Below are 14,413 nucleotides of genomic sequence, written 5' to 3' on the forward strand. Positions count from 1 at the left end.
TGAAGGCATAAGAACGGAAGGTAAAATATTTCCTTAAAAACAGATTCCTTCATAATTTCCTTAGCATGTGGGTTCAAGTATTAATCTTTCCCCTTTTATATTTACTTTCTATAACTCTTGACAAATCCAATCTGCAAATCCATCACTTCTATGAAAAGGAACAATTTTCACCATATCTGAACAAGCTCTTTCACAGGAACAATATATACAAGATCATTTTCTTGCAAAACAATGCAAGATGCGAACAAACTACACTCTGTGACTCGACAGATCGGGCATTTTGATCCTCGCATGATACGACCAGATGATTGAGGGTCAAAGAAGAAAAAGAAGCTTCCCAGTTTTTGTTTCTATATGCATATCTCCTTCAAATGCTTCAGAATCATGAGTTCTATGCGCACGAGGACTTCTAGTTCGTGATAGCAGCAAAATGGTCGATTGATAATTCTTTGTAGCACATGGCAACTTAACTTCAAACCTCTTCTGACTGTGACTCATCAGTGGACTTGACCAATGGCTCTTCGGCATCCTTACTTGCCTTTGGAATAACTGGCGATTTCTTGGCAGGATAGAGAACATAGTGTTGAAACATGAAAAGCAGGTCAAAGAATATAGATACCTGCAACACCAAAGAAGATTAAATCCATACCCTCAACCCATCCCATTTAAATTGCAGAAGAAAACTAATGCATGGAAGTTATTTTTTTGCCGAAATTTGTTAGGATAATTCTTTGCAGCATTTTTTGAGATGGAAAAAGACCTCGAAGAATCCTATAACAAGTCTACTAAGTGAGATTAAACACGGATGACCTGGAAGAGATAACAGAAACGTAAAGCCACAGAGAATGTTCATACCAGAGAAAGTAACGTCTTCCCAATATTCCCATAGAAGTTGACCCAAGAATCTGGAAGAAAAAAAGGTTCAGTATAACATTATGCACATTTATCAAGATTAGGTAACAAGAATACTTCATTGGATAAACAACAGCATACTTTGGTCAATAGACTGCACTGCCATCTGTGCATAGTTTGCAACGCCACCGAGAAAATCAAGTAAAATGTTGCCTATGCTGAATCCATCTGTGCTTTTTCGTCCAAAGTTCATAAATGCCTACATTCAATATGTTAATTTGTCAGCAAACTGTGATAATATCTCTAAACTCACTTCAGTGAGGGAAAAGGAACATAATACTGAGAGAGGGAATGAAAAGAATGTTCTGCATCCTGGAGAAATGGACCATACATTCAACTCGAACTTAGATAATACCAATGCTATATCATGCAGATGATGTTGACAGAACAAAGAAGAGAAAACCCTTAGAACAAAGAGTATCAAATAACTCAGCTATCAAAATCAGTGTGAAAGGGAAATTAATTGTCTGACCTGAGGAATGTACTTGATAACTGTCATAAACACTTGAATTGAGCTGCAAAATAATAAGGTCACTTAAAATTAGACATAACATATACTGACTTCTGGAGGAAATCCATGACATAAGAGTGGCTATAATTCAAAATCAGTTTTGCGATTTAAAGGGCCAAAAGAGAGATGATCTTGCTGGCTCAATTGCATGAGAGATTCGACTAGCTGAACAAGATTATAGACCGAGGGCAAAGGCAACCTCGTCAAAAAAATAAACTCAGTTTTAAATTACCGCATCAGTAAACAATTAGCTGAGAGCCTGCGTTTCTGCTGAATTATCTCAATCTTTCTAGCACTTATCGGATGTGTGCAATGACAATTAAGTTCGCTTCAAAAGAACATAGACTTTCTCCTAACTAAAGTTAAAAGAACTAATGCATGTTCTGAAACCTTAACATTCCATGGTGACAAGAGCAATTTCATACAAGCAGTTGATTTTGAGCAAGTCCACAAATTGAGAAGGACTTTAACACAAAAAGATAGGTTCCAACCATCAACAAATTCACCATAGAAAAAATGATAGGTGACACCAACAGTTGCATAACAACTTACTTGAAAATGGAGATGAGCCAAAGCCAAGAATGATTTGGTAAGGCCATGAAAAAGCAGACTGCAGCGGTCAACCACACAGCAGAGACAATTCCTAGTGAAATCTTAGAGATTTTCTGACTGCCACGCTGTTCAACGGAAAAGAGAGCAAATGGAGGAAGGTTAATTTTCAACATCAAGATCTTCTAGTGGTGAGTCAAAAAGGGAAAGAGAACCGAGAACAGAGTAACTGCTTACATCATAAATTGCAATTTGGAACAATGTTATTGCAGTTAATAGAACGGCATGTATGGAGAACGCAACGTCATTTGCAGCCACGGGGATCATCTATAATGAATAGAAGATCGTAAGCATGAAGAAGAATCTCTTTAAGATGCATCATAATCCAGAAGTTAGAATCGCAAAGAGCTCTCGGTAGCATGTAACTGGCCCTCTTAGTTCTCATACCACATCACAAGCACTGTCCCAACTTTAAAAAAATACCAGAAACAATATAACATCTTGGAAAACAAGAGCAAACAGTATCGTACCATTTTTAGTACCAAAACAAACGTCCAATCAAAAGGACCCCAAAATATGAAATCCACATCAACTATAAGTTGATCCTCACAGGGTTGGTATGAGAAGGGGACACCAATAGAAGCAGGACAATAAAACTCCATAAGCAACTATTCAATGTACAAATAAACCACAATTCTAGACCAAGCTATATGAGCATTTCTTCAGCTCTTTGTGTGCTGTATATCACTTTCAATTTTCCGATAGATAGACAGTAATGCAAAGAGAACAAGAGCTGGAGTGAGGCCTCATATCAACATATCTCATCCACTGGCTTACTAAAGAGCAAGGGAAAGAGAAGCTTCATATTTTCTTTTCCTCTGAATTTGAAACTTCCATTGATCATTTCCAAGCAATCATCACATCAGGCAACACAGTTTAGTTATTAATCTTGAGCGCTTTATTCGATGGACATCTGATTTCATGTTCTAAGAACAATGATTAACCACCACTACATGTTTTTGAACGAGATTACTTCACCATCACAGGATTTGTCCTGTAACTTATTGACTCACGAAAGTCCCGAAGGGATATAGCCGATACATAACATCTTACTTCCTCTATAAGATCTCATCAACAACCAGTGACTAGCTACTCCTACCATCCGACAGAATCATCAAAAACACATTTTGATCACAACCCTCTTCACAGCATCAACGGAAGATTGAAAAATGATTGAGAACCCAACCTGTCCGAAGCCGTACTTCTCATAATACTGCCTCTGCACAGCGGCACTGAAGTAGAGGGTCACGTTGTATATCAGGTACGACGAGTGCTTCGTCAAATTCAGCACGACGAAATCGAAATTCAGACCCACAACACTGCCGATTACACCACGAGACAAAACAAGAAAACAGAGGCCTAAGACAAATTCCGAAACTTTCCTTACTGGAAAAAATCCTTGAGAAAGTCGAGATTTTGAGGGTACCTTTTCCTTCGGAAGTTCAAGATGACTTGTGGGTAGAAGCTGATGGACCAAGAGAAGAAAGCCGTCCATCCCAGAACCTGGTACAGCACCTCGAGAGGCGTTGAATTCCACGAAGCCATCTCTCTCTCTCTCTCTCTCTCTCTCTCTCTCTCTCTCTCTCTCTCTACACCTTCAAGCTTTTACCAGTTCCCCAAAGAAGAAACGAAGGAAGGGATGAAGGAGCTGCAATTATGGCTCCGAGATTTTCCGATCGTCTCTTACGGTGGAATCTCCGAAGGCGCCGAGGAGAATTTTTCGTTGGAATCTGTCCGAGCGATTTTGGCTGTTGAATTGAACGAGGTTGCGTCACGAAATTGGCCAGGAACCGGTGAAGACTCGCTTTCTTCGGTTTGGCTGACGTGGAACAGCGCGATTGGTTGGTCGACTTTACCGTTTTTCCTTTTAATAGAACGGTTGGTTTCTAATTTCTAATTTTATTTTTTGGCCTCCATACGCCAAAAAGGAGATGAATTTCACCACCAGAAAAAGAAATAATTGAAAGAGAGATTCACAGGACAAAAGCAACCTCTGTGACACATTTATTCTAAAAAAAATTTCATAACACAAAAAATTTTAAATTTATATTTGTGCGACACATTTACACCGGACAACAAACAATCTTGTATGGCGCCGCCTACGGAAATGTCGGAAAGTAGATAGTATTGTCATGGACGAAATAAAAACGACGTTGTTTTAATTGACTGGAAAATCATCTAATAAATTATTGGCGGAAGGTAAATGTATCATACGAGCAAAAGTTTGGAGTTTTTTTATATCACAATGAGCATATTTTGAGATTTTTGTGTCCCTTTTTTTCCTGTCTAAAAAAAGACTTCTCGTTTTTCCAATTCAAGAAAACTAAACCTCGACGGAAATAGAAAAGAGTCCCATGAATTCTGGTGCTGTGGACAAGAGACGTGTCTGTCTGCAACTTCCCAAAGCTAGGGACGAGGACTCGTCCAGATGCGCGGGACGACGCTTCCCATGGACAACATCGCCGTCCAGATTCGTCCTTTCGTCCTAAGTGTTCTTGTCCTCTTCCAATGAGTAGCTCAGCAGCAAGATTGCTTGCCCTGTTGCAGCAACAAAGAAAAAAATCCGAAAAAAACCCAAAAAAAGAAAGGAAGGTTTTGTGTTATTTTCAGTGTTCCTGCAGGTACGGTGGTCCAGTCATCAGCTGCCAACAGGCTCTGGAGTTTCCCCATCACTTCTTCAAACAACGGTACCCGACCTTTTGCTCTTTTTTTGTTTTTCACCCCCCTAATTTTCCCCTTATTCCTATTTTGACCCCCTTCCAAGTTCTGAATTGTGATCATGCCAACGTTTCAAGTCATTCTACTCAGCACATGGATAAGCCGAAAATACTACACAGAAGGACCGCCGATTGACGAGTCCCGCAACAGGTGATACAAGAACAGGAAAGACTACTCAAGAATATGGGGAATAGAGAAATTCACATTTCGTGAGGGATCACGTTAACGAATAATTACCCTCTTAAAATCTTCATTCTCGATGCAATGATTATACGTGACATGAGAGAGATAGTGTTTGGAAATGATAATATTTCCTCATCTGGGTTTTTTAACAAATGATCCGGGACACTCGTTTTGTGAGATCAACCGTGTAGACATTTTAATGAGGTACTCCATGGTGGAAGATCCGTTGAGACGATTGGATGAAGTAGTTGAGAAGGACAATGCTTTTGTTTCAAAACCAGAAATCACTTTAGATATGGATGGTCATTGTTGTTGATGAATCGCCCACCCGCTGGCCATTATGGTTTATATATAGACAACCGTAGGATTCATAGAATGTTGAATCCAAGTATCAAATACAGTCTATCAATCACTTTTCATTATAGATATGTCATGACAAAATAATATTAGGCTAGGTGATTGTCGCATATCACATCTGCAGTTGATATGATGCACGAGGATCAACTGTAGCACGTCACACATTCCTCAAATCCACCGTTTCGAATTAAGACGATGATGTTTGTAAATTACTCAATGCTCAATCGAAAGAGTGCTAAACTAAGTGGCAAAATAAAAATAAAATACTAAACTGCCAAAAACCCAAACATAGAGCTGTTGTGCACTTGGCTCCAATCCCATGATGTCCTTCGTTAGACCTTGAGAATCGTTCTGTCAATTCCTCCGTTTTCTAATTTTGGATCTCTGCTGTTTTGTCTCTCTTCTCTGTCTCATTCTTGCTCTCTCTCTTTCCCTTTCCTTCTCCTCTCTTCATTCTTTTCTCTGCATCGGCAATTTCAAGTTTGAAGAAGAATATATCAAGGAATATGTCGACGGTATGATCCATTCCTCTGTGTTACCATTCCATTTTGCAGTCTTTTTCTTGCGTCATCATCCATCTTTGACACTTGTTCATGATGAAAAGTCGCATCTTTTGATGTTAAATTGCAGTTCTTGAGAGGTGCACATTTGTTTTTTGGCATTGCAATATTTGTTAGATCATCAGGTGGTCTGTGTATGATTCGTTCTTGAATATTTCTGAAGAAAAATGATGAATGACTCAAACCGCGCTGTTTTCATGTTCAAGTTGATCAAGTCGGGCGATGACATTACAAATATTGCTCACATTTTATGTCGGTCCTTTTGCAGCAGGATCAGGGCCGGTCCTTGCCGAAATTTGGTGAGTGGGACGTGAACAATCCTGCTTCCGCCGAAGGTTTCACTGTCATATTTAGCAAGGCCAGGGACGAGAAAAAATCCCCTAATGGAGCTGTCGAAAACGGGCCGGTGTCGCAGAGAAACGACAATGCGTCAAAGCGGGAAGGAGCATATCCTCCCGTGGTAAGCCGTTTCTTATCACGATTTGTATACATGTTCATATATGACAGCCTTCAATCACATTCAGATCTCCACTATTGTCTTTGATGTTTTCCTTTCGGTTGCAGAAGAAACGGTGGTGCTGCTTCTGAGTCCTTGCTTTAGCCAGAGAATTTAAGATGTTTTGTGTGACGACGACACCCGTGACATTCATAGCCGCCCTTATGATGGCGGCGCCGAGACACTCAATTTGATCAAGTGCCATCGCCATCTCATTAGAAATCTATGTTACTTGGAGATTCATTGTTCTAAATGTTATACATATATACATATATATAGGAGGGAGAAAACAATGTAGCCATCATAGAAGAGCGGCGCCCCTCGCGAATGTTCTTTTTTGTACAGTCTCCAGATCTTAGCAAGTCCTTTTAAGGATTTTCAGATGTTCACTTGTTTCAGCAAGGTTGTATGCTGAATAATTCTGCAAATGAATTCGCATTTGAGACAATCTGAAGCATCATTCTGCAAAAAGCAGTAAATTGTGCCGAATGTTCGATTGATGACTACCAAATTGATTTTGTTTTATCAGTTTCTGTTGCGCATACACTTTGTGCTTAAAATCCTAGCCGAGTTGGCTCCGGTAGGAAATGCATACAAGCAACATATGGGGGATTTTTCGACATAAGTCTGTTATGCGTTTATATTGAGGTGAAGATGGCAGCAATTGGAACAACACTATTATCATAAAGTTTCAAGCAGTACGTAACAGAACAATCTGAAACAAATTGTAACAGCTGAAACAGACCTACGAATAAACAAAATGGACAAACTGAAGACTAGAAAGACACGGAACACATGAAGTAGCACCTAAACTCGGCACACGACATTGACAACGGAAACTAGAACAGACGGGAAGTGACACGACAGAACAAACAGAATGAACCCGAGCTTGGAGAAATCAGCAGCATAGGAAGCAGAAGAAGAAGAGGAGGATGATGAACTTCTACTTCCGCTGCTTGCCTCGGACTCCTCGGAAGACAACACCTTCACGATCATGCGCTGTCCTCTCTGGCAGTGGCCAGAGACTCCGCTGATGAAGTAGAAAGGCCCCGAGTGGTCAAGAGCATAGACCGTGTTACCGGTGTTGGAGAAGAAGCTCGGACGGGTGGAGTTGCACTTCTTGTACTCGGCTTCGCTCACTTCCATCACTGAATCCTTCTTGTACTTAAAGCCTGAGAAATCCGAAAACTTATCTTTTAGAAAGGATCAACTGCTTTCACAAGTTCGCTCTTTTTCCGGTAAATCTTGTACAAGGTTCACTGAAACAAAAGTAATACTACAGATCGGGGTAAAATGTATGACAGACGCTACAGAATAACATATGATGCTGAAGAAAGACCCCTAATTTTCAGCAATAAGTGTATGTTAACGAGTCCTAGAGTGAAACATAGTGTTGAACTCACGGAGGGTGTCGCCCGGTCGGAACCGGTTCTCGGATGCCCAGTCATTGTAGACCTTGCTGTCATTCGCAGGAGGTACGACCCAGCCCTCAGCTCCTCCAACTTGGTAGTCGAACCCCATAACCGTGGAACACTGAAGAGCACAAAAGACGAACATGGTCATCATCAAAAAAAGAGTTGAAGCAGCCATTCTGGGCAACTCTGCAAAGACGGAACTACTTCTTTTCTGTGGCTATATATTCAACTTCGTTGGGTTTGTCTCCAAAATGAACAATGATGAAGTTGGTGAACTTTAAACAGAACTATGTGAATGTGAGAAAGAGAGTCGGTTACTGCAGAGAGAGAGAGAGAGAGAGAGAGTTGGAGGTGGACAATGTGGAGATAGTGGGAGGCGACGGTTTGCTACAATTTTTTGACTCAGTCAGCCTCGTCAGTTTTGTAGCTCATCAGTTGCAGACAAGTAGAAGAAACCATATGTTGTCTTGCACGTTTGGAGATTATTAAGGGATCATATTCATCTTCAAACTACCAAAATCTAAACTGTCTTTCATGATTGTGTGATATTCATCCTAGTGCATTTGCTTTTAGAATGCTTTCTCTTGTAAAAAATCTCTCAATTGGGCATTGATATATCACAGAACTCAACTCACGACTCTAGTCATTTGCCACAATGGTCAATCGTTGGATTCTTGTTATCTATCTAACAATACAACACTGAATCAATGTGGATTTAGAACAAAAGGTGAATAAGAAAACAACCAAAATTCAACTTGCAATAACGCTGGTATTTGTTAAAAGACGGTACATCTCTACGACAGAACAATAAGCTTTACCTACTACTGTTGTTTATAGACAAATGAAGAAGAGGATTGAAAAACAATAGTTTAATATTTCTGTAATTGTGGCAAAAAAAGAAGAAAAAACTAGTGCCGTGCAAGTGATCTCCATAAATTGAAATAAGCAACTGAATACATAAATGTACACGAGAATTCACTTCATCTTTTCATGAGATGGTTATAACCTACAATGAAAGTGGAATATTAACTCATGGCTGAGACCTGCTACTTTATATCTCTCCTCATTTGCAACCCGATTGAACTCTTTTGACTTCCATTGAATCGAGAAAAACAGCGCCCTCTTCCATCCGTCACAGTGTCTCGGTCCGGCATTGCATCTGTTGAGGAACTTGCAGAACAAGCAGACACTAGCCACACAGCAAGCGATTGTCATAATTTTCCAGCTTATACAAAACAAAGATGCCATTCAATATGTAACCCTCTTCTTTTGTTTTGATCACAACAAATTGTTCTTTATGGCTGACATGACACTAAAATGTAAAGTCATATAACATCGTGGAAACAAAATAAGTAAAGGTGAATAAGCAATTTACAGAAGGAACTATACATCTTGAGGAAATTGAGACCTAGAATGTGCTGTCACACCGCTTCAATATCTCGCGCAGCGACCTGTTCTGGCTCTTGTTCGGAACCCGGATGCTTTGTTTTGCTCTTGAAGGACTTCTGGCTGAGCAAACGGACAAATAGACTCCTCGACTTTGTAAACTTTTGGGGCTCACCTTTAGTCGATTTGCTTCCAAATTCCTTCTTTGCAAGATCTTCAGACAAAATCTTCACAAGAGTGTCGAAATGACGCCTAAAAGTTGGATACCTTGAAATGGACTTGGTAATTCCTTGAAGCCTTCATCGACAAAACAAAGTTTTCAATGATTGCTGAACTAAACTAGCACAAAAGAAAACCTTGATTTCATGCATGTTTTGATTTCTTTCTTCATGCATTACCTTCGAGCTAATCCGTCAAATTCAGCTCTTTTGAGCTCGGATTCTGGAGGCGAGCCAACTGATGAATTTCTTAACCTCACAGGTTCGCCACTTAACAGAACGAGCTTGCCTAGATACTCATCTTCATCGGTGGTAAGGTTTTCAGCTTTGATCTGGTCTTTGATGATCAAAAGGGGATTCAGAAACCAATCGAAGAAGACATCTTTGGGTCTGTTCGTAACGGTCAGTTCCATGACATCGTCGCCTGCACCATCGCCTGCATTATCAGACGAATAAAACCTTCTCTTCTCTACGCAGACAAAAATTTTCAGGCTCATTCATTTGAATATCTACTGACTAAGTGCAATAAATGAGAAGTTTAACTTACCCAGCAAGATTCCTGCAGAATTAGCTTTTGCTGATCTCAAGAGTGTTTGGAAAATGCAATAAGCTGGCAAGCCAGTGCTAAGCACTCGGCTGCCACTATCTGACTTTGCATCTTCAATGTCTTGGGGTGTTATCAGTCCTTCAGAGACCATGCGCTCTCCATGGCGTTGAATTTCTTTGAAAATGTAACGAAGCAACTGTAAGAGGACCAATTTCATTTAGCTTCAAGCCAATCGCATGAGAATTAGGGAAGTGAAGCAAGAGCAACACCTGTAAAGGTGCTCACCAGCTCATTCCTTGGTGACGCAAATAAATTTCCCATGTCTAACAGGATATTCTTCCACGCTATTAATTAGCCAAACAGTATCGACCATCAATAAGAAAATTGAAAACGAAAAACTTTCAGAAGGCTCCAAACTATAAAGTACATATGAGGGTGTATGACAGATTTTTTTGTTTTTTTGGCTTTACTTTCACAAGCATGACGCTGATTAAACAAAGAAAGAACAACATAAATCTTTTTAACAACAGTTAGGGAGAAAGGATTGGAAAGAAAATAACCTCCAGTGGCTTCAAATCGATCAGATGACTTTTAAATGAAACTGTACGAGATGGAGGATTCCTAGTAGAACCAGACCCAGCAAGAGAAGTCGCGAAAGAGCTGGTCCTTGCTAGCTGGGAATTCCTCCTATACTTCAGCCTGTCAAGACCCGGAATACAGTAAGTGCATATGTCATTAGCATGCAGTTTTCAATCAAAAATCACAGGCACGGTATGCAGAACCTAGGGAACAAGGACCCTTCTGACATATCAAGAATGTCATTGCTGTACTCGTCGTAAATGGACAGGGACGCAATAATGTAGCAAAGCCCCAACCACAATGAAGATTCCTGTCAATTCAAACCTTAAAGCATAAATGATAAGAATCTCCGACGACCATAAAATTTAACCTCCACAACTGAAAACTTCACTTGCACTGGGCCTGCCAGCAAGCTTTTATAAAGAATAGAAGCTTTATAATGTTTTCACAGGAATGTACCAAAGAAATCAGAAGAACGGGTCTAACCTGATAAGCAACAACCCCAGCATAGGCGCCAAGAAACATACTTGACACAATGGATCCCAAGACTGCTCCAACAACAGCCATTGGCCAGAGTATGATAGCTAGGCCCGCAAATGGAACACATATCGTTTCCAGGAAAGGGCCTTCACGACCAATGAGATCGTGGAAGAGACGATGCCAACCCTTGAAGAGCATGTAAGGGCTTTTGCACAGGGCGATTAGTGAAATCAGAGGCATGTCAACAATGAAGCCAAGCACTCCAGCAAGAATAGCACCCGGAAGATATAACACTCTGCAATCACATTAAGCAACAATTAGTCTTATTCTTCCTTTCTGTTTCTGCAGTATCTCAATAGGAATTCTGCTCTTACGAAATCATCTATGTTCCTCATGAGCATAAGTTTCCTTTTTATGAACTTATTTCAATATATAAACAGAAAATTCATCATATCATTTGCTCATTAAGACAGGGACAATGCTTTTACTCACTCCTCTATTTGTGTATATCAATTTCAGAGGGAAGTGCAAAAATCGAGATTTGGAGCATAACAATTAATTAAGCTCGTCCATAAGGATAAGGTCAAGATTTCATCACATAAATGCAAACAAACCATGTATTATTGCCTAGAACTTTTGCTGACATCAATGCATTCAGTAAGCACAAACGACCTTATGAAAAAATTTCTTTAAAAGGACACAAAGGGAAGAGAGAGAGAGAACAAAGTGGACCTAATCTCATAGTATTTCCTTTCTGGAGGTTCTTGATGCCATAAGTCATCCATAATCGAGAAGTAGGAATGAAAGCAACAATCCCAAAAGTCTCTGACAATTGTGAAGCTCCTTTGTATAGTGCTCCAAGTTCCATCCTGAAATTTTTCAGGGAAGTGGATAATTTCTGATTTTGGAGATGAGCTAGAGAAAACTCAAACTAGTAATTCAAATGATAAGAACATCTCATGTCATCACATACATAAAAGCAGTGGAAACATTTATTGGTCTTTCCTTCTCCAATTGCTTCAAAAGTGGCAAATATTGGTGAGAAAAAGCCATATGCAGCTCCACCTACGAAACTTCCAGCAATAGCGACTACCGGCCACACAATTAAGGGAGCAGGTATGCATATGAAGAGAATGAGCTTCAAGATGGGGCCTAATTGTTTAGCTCTATTCATAGAGAAACAGAAATTAAAGCAATGAGTTTTCTTTTTCAGGGACAATAATTCGGAATAATTGGGAAATGCTTCAGGAAATCACCTGAAAACAGAATAGCATGTCCAGAAGGCATGCACCGGCCAAAGACCCAATGTGATACCAGAATTTCCGACAGTCAAGATTAGACATGCCAAAGGGCAGAAAATGATACCTGAAAATTCAAAGGAAGAGACATGGCTCAGATGATATCTCAAGCTCACAACTCAAACTTACTGCAGTGCAGGGTTGCCGCGTTAACCAATAACTAGACTTGTAAGAAATGAATAATCAATAGACTCATTTCTGGCATCACAAGACTAAAATTATTTTTCTTCTTTTTCTTGGCCAACAAAAAAGACTGCAACTCTATCCCAACAACCCATTGTGCGTGATCGTTTTCCTTTTTCTACCTTCCTCTTGTGTAAATAAATGAATGCCAAAATTATACAACTTGGCAGCAGAAGCTTGCATCGTTGTAGAAGAATTCATGGGTGGAAATAAGATACTTTTCGCTTACCAGACCTTTGCAATAAACAACGTTATCAGAAAGCAAAATAGAAGCACCAATAGGCAATTTGCAACAAGCAGCAAGCAAACTCAAGTAACAGAATTCATCCTAAAAACCAAGCTAGTGCATCTATGACTAAATTTCCTTTTTAAAAAACTTGCCCTTTATCGCAAACAATTGGTTTAACTGTATGATCAGATTCGTTATCAAAGAAGATGTCATGGAAACAAGAAGGGACAGAGGGAGCAATCTCACCTTTAATATTGCCCAGCAATAAAAGCCCAGTGAAGTAAGGCAAGAAGCAAATGAAATCCCATAGAGAAGCAAGAACTCCCCTCGGAGGCTCCATGTTTCCTCCTACTCAACACTCCCCTACAATTTTCTGCGAATCATTCAGAACCCAAATCCCGCACTTAATCCCAAGCTCCTACCTGCAAAGACGAGAGGACAATTTTGGAGATACCCGAATCACCAAACAAAGAGCTGAGAACACAACGAGAAAGTAACCAGAAGATACCCGAGAAAGTTAAAGGCAAAATTCACGAGCCCAAGATAAGGAAATAACCCGAAAACCTGGATTTAGCTCTGAACGAACGAACGAACGAACGAAGAAGTTCTAGATCGAGACGCAAGCCCGTGAATCTCTATTGACAGCAGTTACTGTCATAACTGCTGTCAATAGAGAATCAGCACATGAAACAGTTGAATTCCTTCTCCTTTTCACGCCCTTTCCTCTCCTGCAAATGGCTACCGCAATTGGAAGCAGCGAGTTCAAGACGAGTTGATAAAGAAAGAACAATTTCTTTTTCCTTTTCGGCGTTGACGTTGCGGATGACAACACAACCTGGACCAAACAAATGGGCGACAACGTTACTCGAAATGCCCGGCCGCAGCCAAATGACTGTTCTTTAATGTAAAAAAAAGCCAAGCTTTCGCTGGAGAACATCGCGTACGCTGTTGGGAGTGGCGGACAAGAAGCAGCTGTCACTGCGAAAAAAGGTTTCTTTTTTATCCCCACACAACTGTCTAAGATGCCCGGATTATCTTAGATATATAAATTGATTCGAAGCAATAAATTCTGATCTATTCATTACATTTGTTAATTGAAGTGAAGTTATAGGGCAAGGTAACCCAAGAAAAAGCACATAAATGAGAAACATATACTACGTACAAATAAAGAATGTAAAGTAGAGATGGTGAAGGATCAACTCCTTTCCCATCATCAAACAGACAGCCTCTAACCACCCTTAACCCCTCCAAATAGAAAAAAACAGGAAAAGAAAACGACAACATGGCATGTCCATCTGGTAATAAATTTTCAAAGTTTGGATGCATCTATGCATCTCCATATCGACATTGATGAGCTAAACGTGTGATTTGTCTCAGTTTTCACAAATATCATTATCGTGCTCGACCTTCTCCCAACAATGGAAAATTTGGAACTGTATTGTCAGTTCATCAGTGTTTAACATTTACTTCTAATACTTCTCGAAAAAACAAGATCTATACTTTTGACAGTTACCCTTTTTTTATGGCAACCTCCTTTCTCCAGTTATCATCTTATCTCTACGACGATAAAACTTAATAAATCTAGAAAAGTTATTGGATTTACCTCAAAAGTAATTATGAGCATGTGGAGCACATGCGTAAGAACTAATGACAATTTAGGAGACATCTGGATAAATTTTTACATCGATGATATGTGTGTGTTGTTAGTCATTGTTTTCCATCCTCCTCGAAA

General features: G+C 39.9%; 4 protein-coding genes across 14 annotated transcripts; 1 reads left to right on the plus strand and 3 right to left on the minus strand.

Moving 5' to 3' along the window:
- Positions 1 to 146: 146 nt before the first annotated feature.
- On the minus strand, positions 147 to 3,808 carry LOC115670308 (cystinosin homolog). Its single transcript, XM_056320698.1, has 8 exons — positions 3,459 to 3,808; positions 3,219 to 3,351; positions 2,210 to 2,299; positions 1,976 to 2,100; positions 1,385 to 1,427; positions 994 to 1,111; positions 856 to 905; positions 147 to 619 (listed from the first exon to the last, which is right to left on the minus strand). Exons 1-8 carry the CDS (start codon positions 3,575 to 3,577, stop codon positions 473 to 475), a joined length of 825 nt encoding a protein of 274 aa, XP_056176673.1. The 5' UTR covers positions 3,578 to 3,808; the 3' UTR covers positions 147 to 472.
- A 640-nt stretch (positions 3,809 to 4,448) lies between these two features.
- On the plus strand, positions 4,449 to 6,794 carry LOC115670310 (protein NOI4). 4 transcript variants are annotated; one of them, XR_008818636.1, is made up of 4 exons: positions 4,449 to 4,719; positions 4,828 to 5,805; positions 6,119 to 6,310; positions 6,415 to 6,794. XR_008818636.1 is itself a non-coding variant. In XM_056320529.1 (4 exons), exons 1-4 carry the CDS (start codon positions 4,541 to 4,543, stop codon positions 6,436 to 6,438), a joined length of 429 nt encoding a protein of 142 aa, XP_056176504.1. In that variant the 5' UTR covers positions 4,449 to 4,540; the 3' UTR covers positions 6,439 to 6,794. The 4 variants fall into 4 exon arrangements, 3 of the variants coding, with proteins under 3 accessions (XP_056176504.1, XP_056176505.1, XP_056176506.1); XM_056320529.1 differs by having other exon boundaries at positions 5,772 to 5,805; XM_056320530.1 differs by having other exon boundaries at positions 5,772 to 5,805; positions 6,122 to 6,310.
- A 216-nt stretch (positions 6,795 to 7,010) lies between these two features.
- Positions 7,011 to 8,853, minus strand: LOC115670397 (early nodulin-like protein 21). Its single transcript, XM_030591644.2, has 2 exons — positions 7,750 to 8,853; positions 7,011 to 7,518 (listed from the first exon to the last, which is right to left on the minus strand). Exons 1-2 carry the CDS (start codon positions 7,934 to 7,936, stop codon positions 7,154 to 7,156), a joined length of 552 nt encoding a protein of 183 aa, XP_030447504.1. The 5' UTR covers positions 7,937 to 8,853; the 3' UTR covers positions 7,011 to 7,153.
- A 134-nt stretch (positions 8,854 to 8,987) lies between these two features.
- On the minus strand, positions 8,988 to 13,735 carry LOC115670515 (uncharacterized membrane protein At3g27390). Of its 8 annotated transcripts, XM_056320667.1 has the most exons (12): positions 13,626 to 13,735; positions 13,238 to 13,516; positions 12,928 to 13,103; positions 12,228 to 12,336; positions 11,945 to 12,137; positions 11,704 to 11,840; positions 10,978 to 11,266; positions 10,695 to 10,801; positions 10,473 to 10,611; positions 9,913 to 10,108; positions 9,546 to 9,801; positions 8,988 to 9,444 (listed from the first exon to the last, which is right to left on the minus strand). In XM_056320667.1, the coding sequence occupies exons 3-12, from the start codon at positions 13,019 to 13,021 to the stop codon at positions 9,183 to 9,185; spliced, it is 1,782 nt and encodes a 593-aa protein (XP_056176642.1). In that variant the 5' UTR covers positions 13,022 to 13,103; positions 13,238 to 13,516; positions 13,626 to 13,735; the 3' UTR covers positions 8,988 to 9,182. The 8 variants fall into 8 exon arrangements, with proteins under 8 accessions (XP_056176642.1, XP_056176647.1, XP_056176646.1 ...); XM_056320672.1 differs by having other exon boundaries at positions 9,546 to 9,789; positions 13,238 to 13,652; XM_056320671.1 differs by having other exon boundaries at positions 12,928 to 13,099; positions 13,246 to 13,651.
- Positions 13,736 to 14,413: the final 678 nt, after the last annotated feature.

This window comes from Syzygium oleosum, unplaced genomic scaffold, assembly GCF_021117445.2.
Source record: "Syzygium oleosum isolate NSW1041296 unplaced genomic scaffold, Sole_v2.1 Sole_v2.20, whole genome shotgun sequence".
Lineage (NCBI taxonomy): Eukaryota > Viridiplantae > Streptophyta > Magnoliopsida > Myrtales > Myrtaceae > Syzygium > Syzygium oleosum.

What these genes read in the sequence shown, in the direction of transcription:
- LOC115670310 (XM_056320529.1), top strand. Translation starts at nt 4,541, where the DNA reads ATGAGTAGCTCAGCAGCAAGATTGCTTGCCCTGTTGCAGCAACAAAGA. An exon ending in TATCAAGGAATATGTCGACG is followed by an intron (nt 5,806 to 6,118) that starts GTATGATCCATT and finishes GTCCTTTTGCAG; the next exon opens with CAGGATCAGGGCCGGTCCTT. An exon ending in AAGGAGCATATCCTCCCGTG is followed by an intron (nt 6,311 to 6,414) that starts GTAAGCCGTTTC and finishes TTTCGGTTGCAG; the next exon opens with AAGAAACGGTGGTGCTGCTT.
- LOC115670397 (XM_030591644.2), bottom strand. Translation starts at nt 7,936, where the DNA reads ATGGCTGCTTCAACTCTTTTTTTGATGATGACCATGTTCGTCTTTTGT. An exon ending in CCGACCGGGCGACACCCTCC is followed by an intron (nt 7,519 to 7,749) that starts GTGAGTTCAACA and finishes CGGATTTCTCAG; the next exon opens with GCTTTAAGTACAAGAAGGAT.
- LOC115670515 (XM_056320667.1), bottom strand. Translation starts at nt 13,021, where the DNA reads ATGGAGCCTCCGAGGGGAGTTCTTGCTTCTCTATGGGATTTCATTTGC. An exon ending in ATTGCTGGGCAATATTAAAG is followed by an intron (nt 12,337 to 12,927) that starts GTGAGATTGCTC and finishes TTGAATTTTCAG; the next exon opens with GTATCATTTTCTGCCCTTTG. An exon ending in TCGATTTGAAGCCACTGGAG is followed by an intron (nt 10,109 to 10,472) that starts GTTATTTTCTTT and finishes GTCCTCTTACAG; the next exon opens with TTGCTTCGTTACATTTTCAA.
- LOC115670308 (XM_056320698.1), bottom strand. Translation starts at nt 3,577, where the DNA reads ATGGCTTCGTGGAATTCAACGCCTCTCGAGGTGCTGTACCAGGTTCTG. An exon ending in AGAAGTACGGCTTCGGACAG is followed by an intron (nt 2,300 to 3,218) that starts GTTGGGTTCTCA and finishes TATTCATTATAG; the next exon opens with ATGATCCCCGTGGCTGCAAA. An exon ending in TTATCAAGTACATTCCTCAG is followed by an intron (nt 1,112 to 1,384) that starts GTCAGACAATTA and finishes TATTGAATGTAG; the next exon opens with GCATTTATGAACTTTGGACG.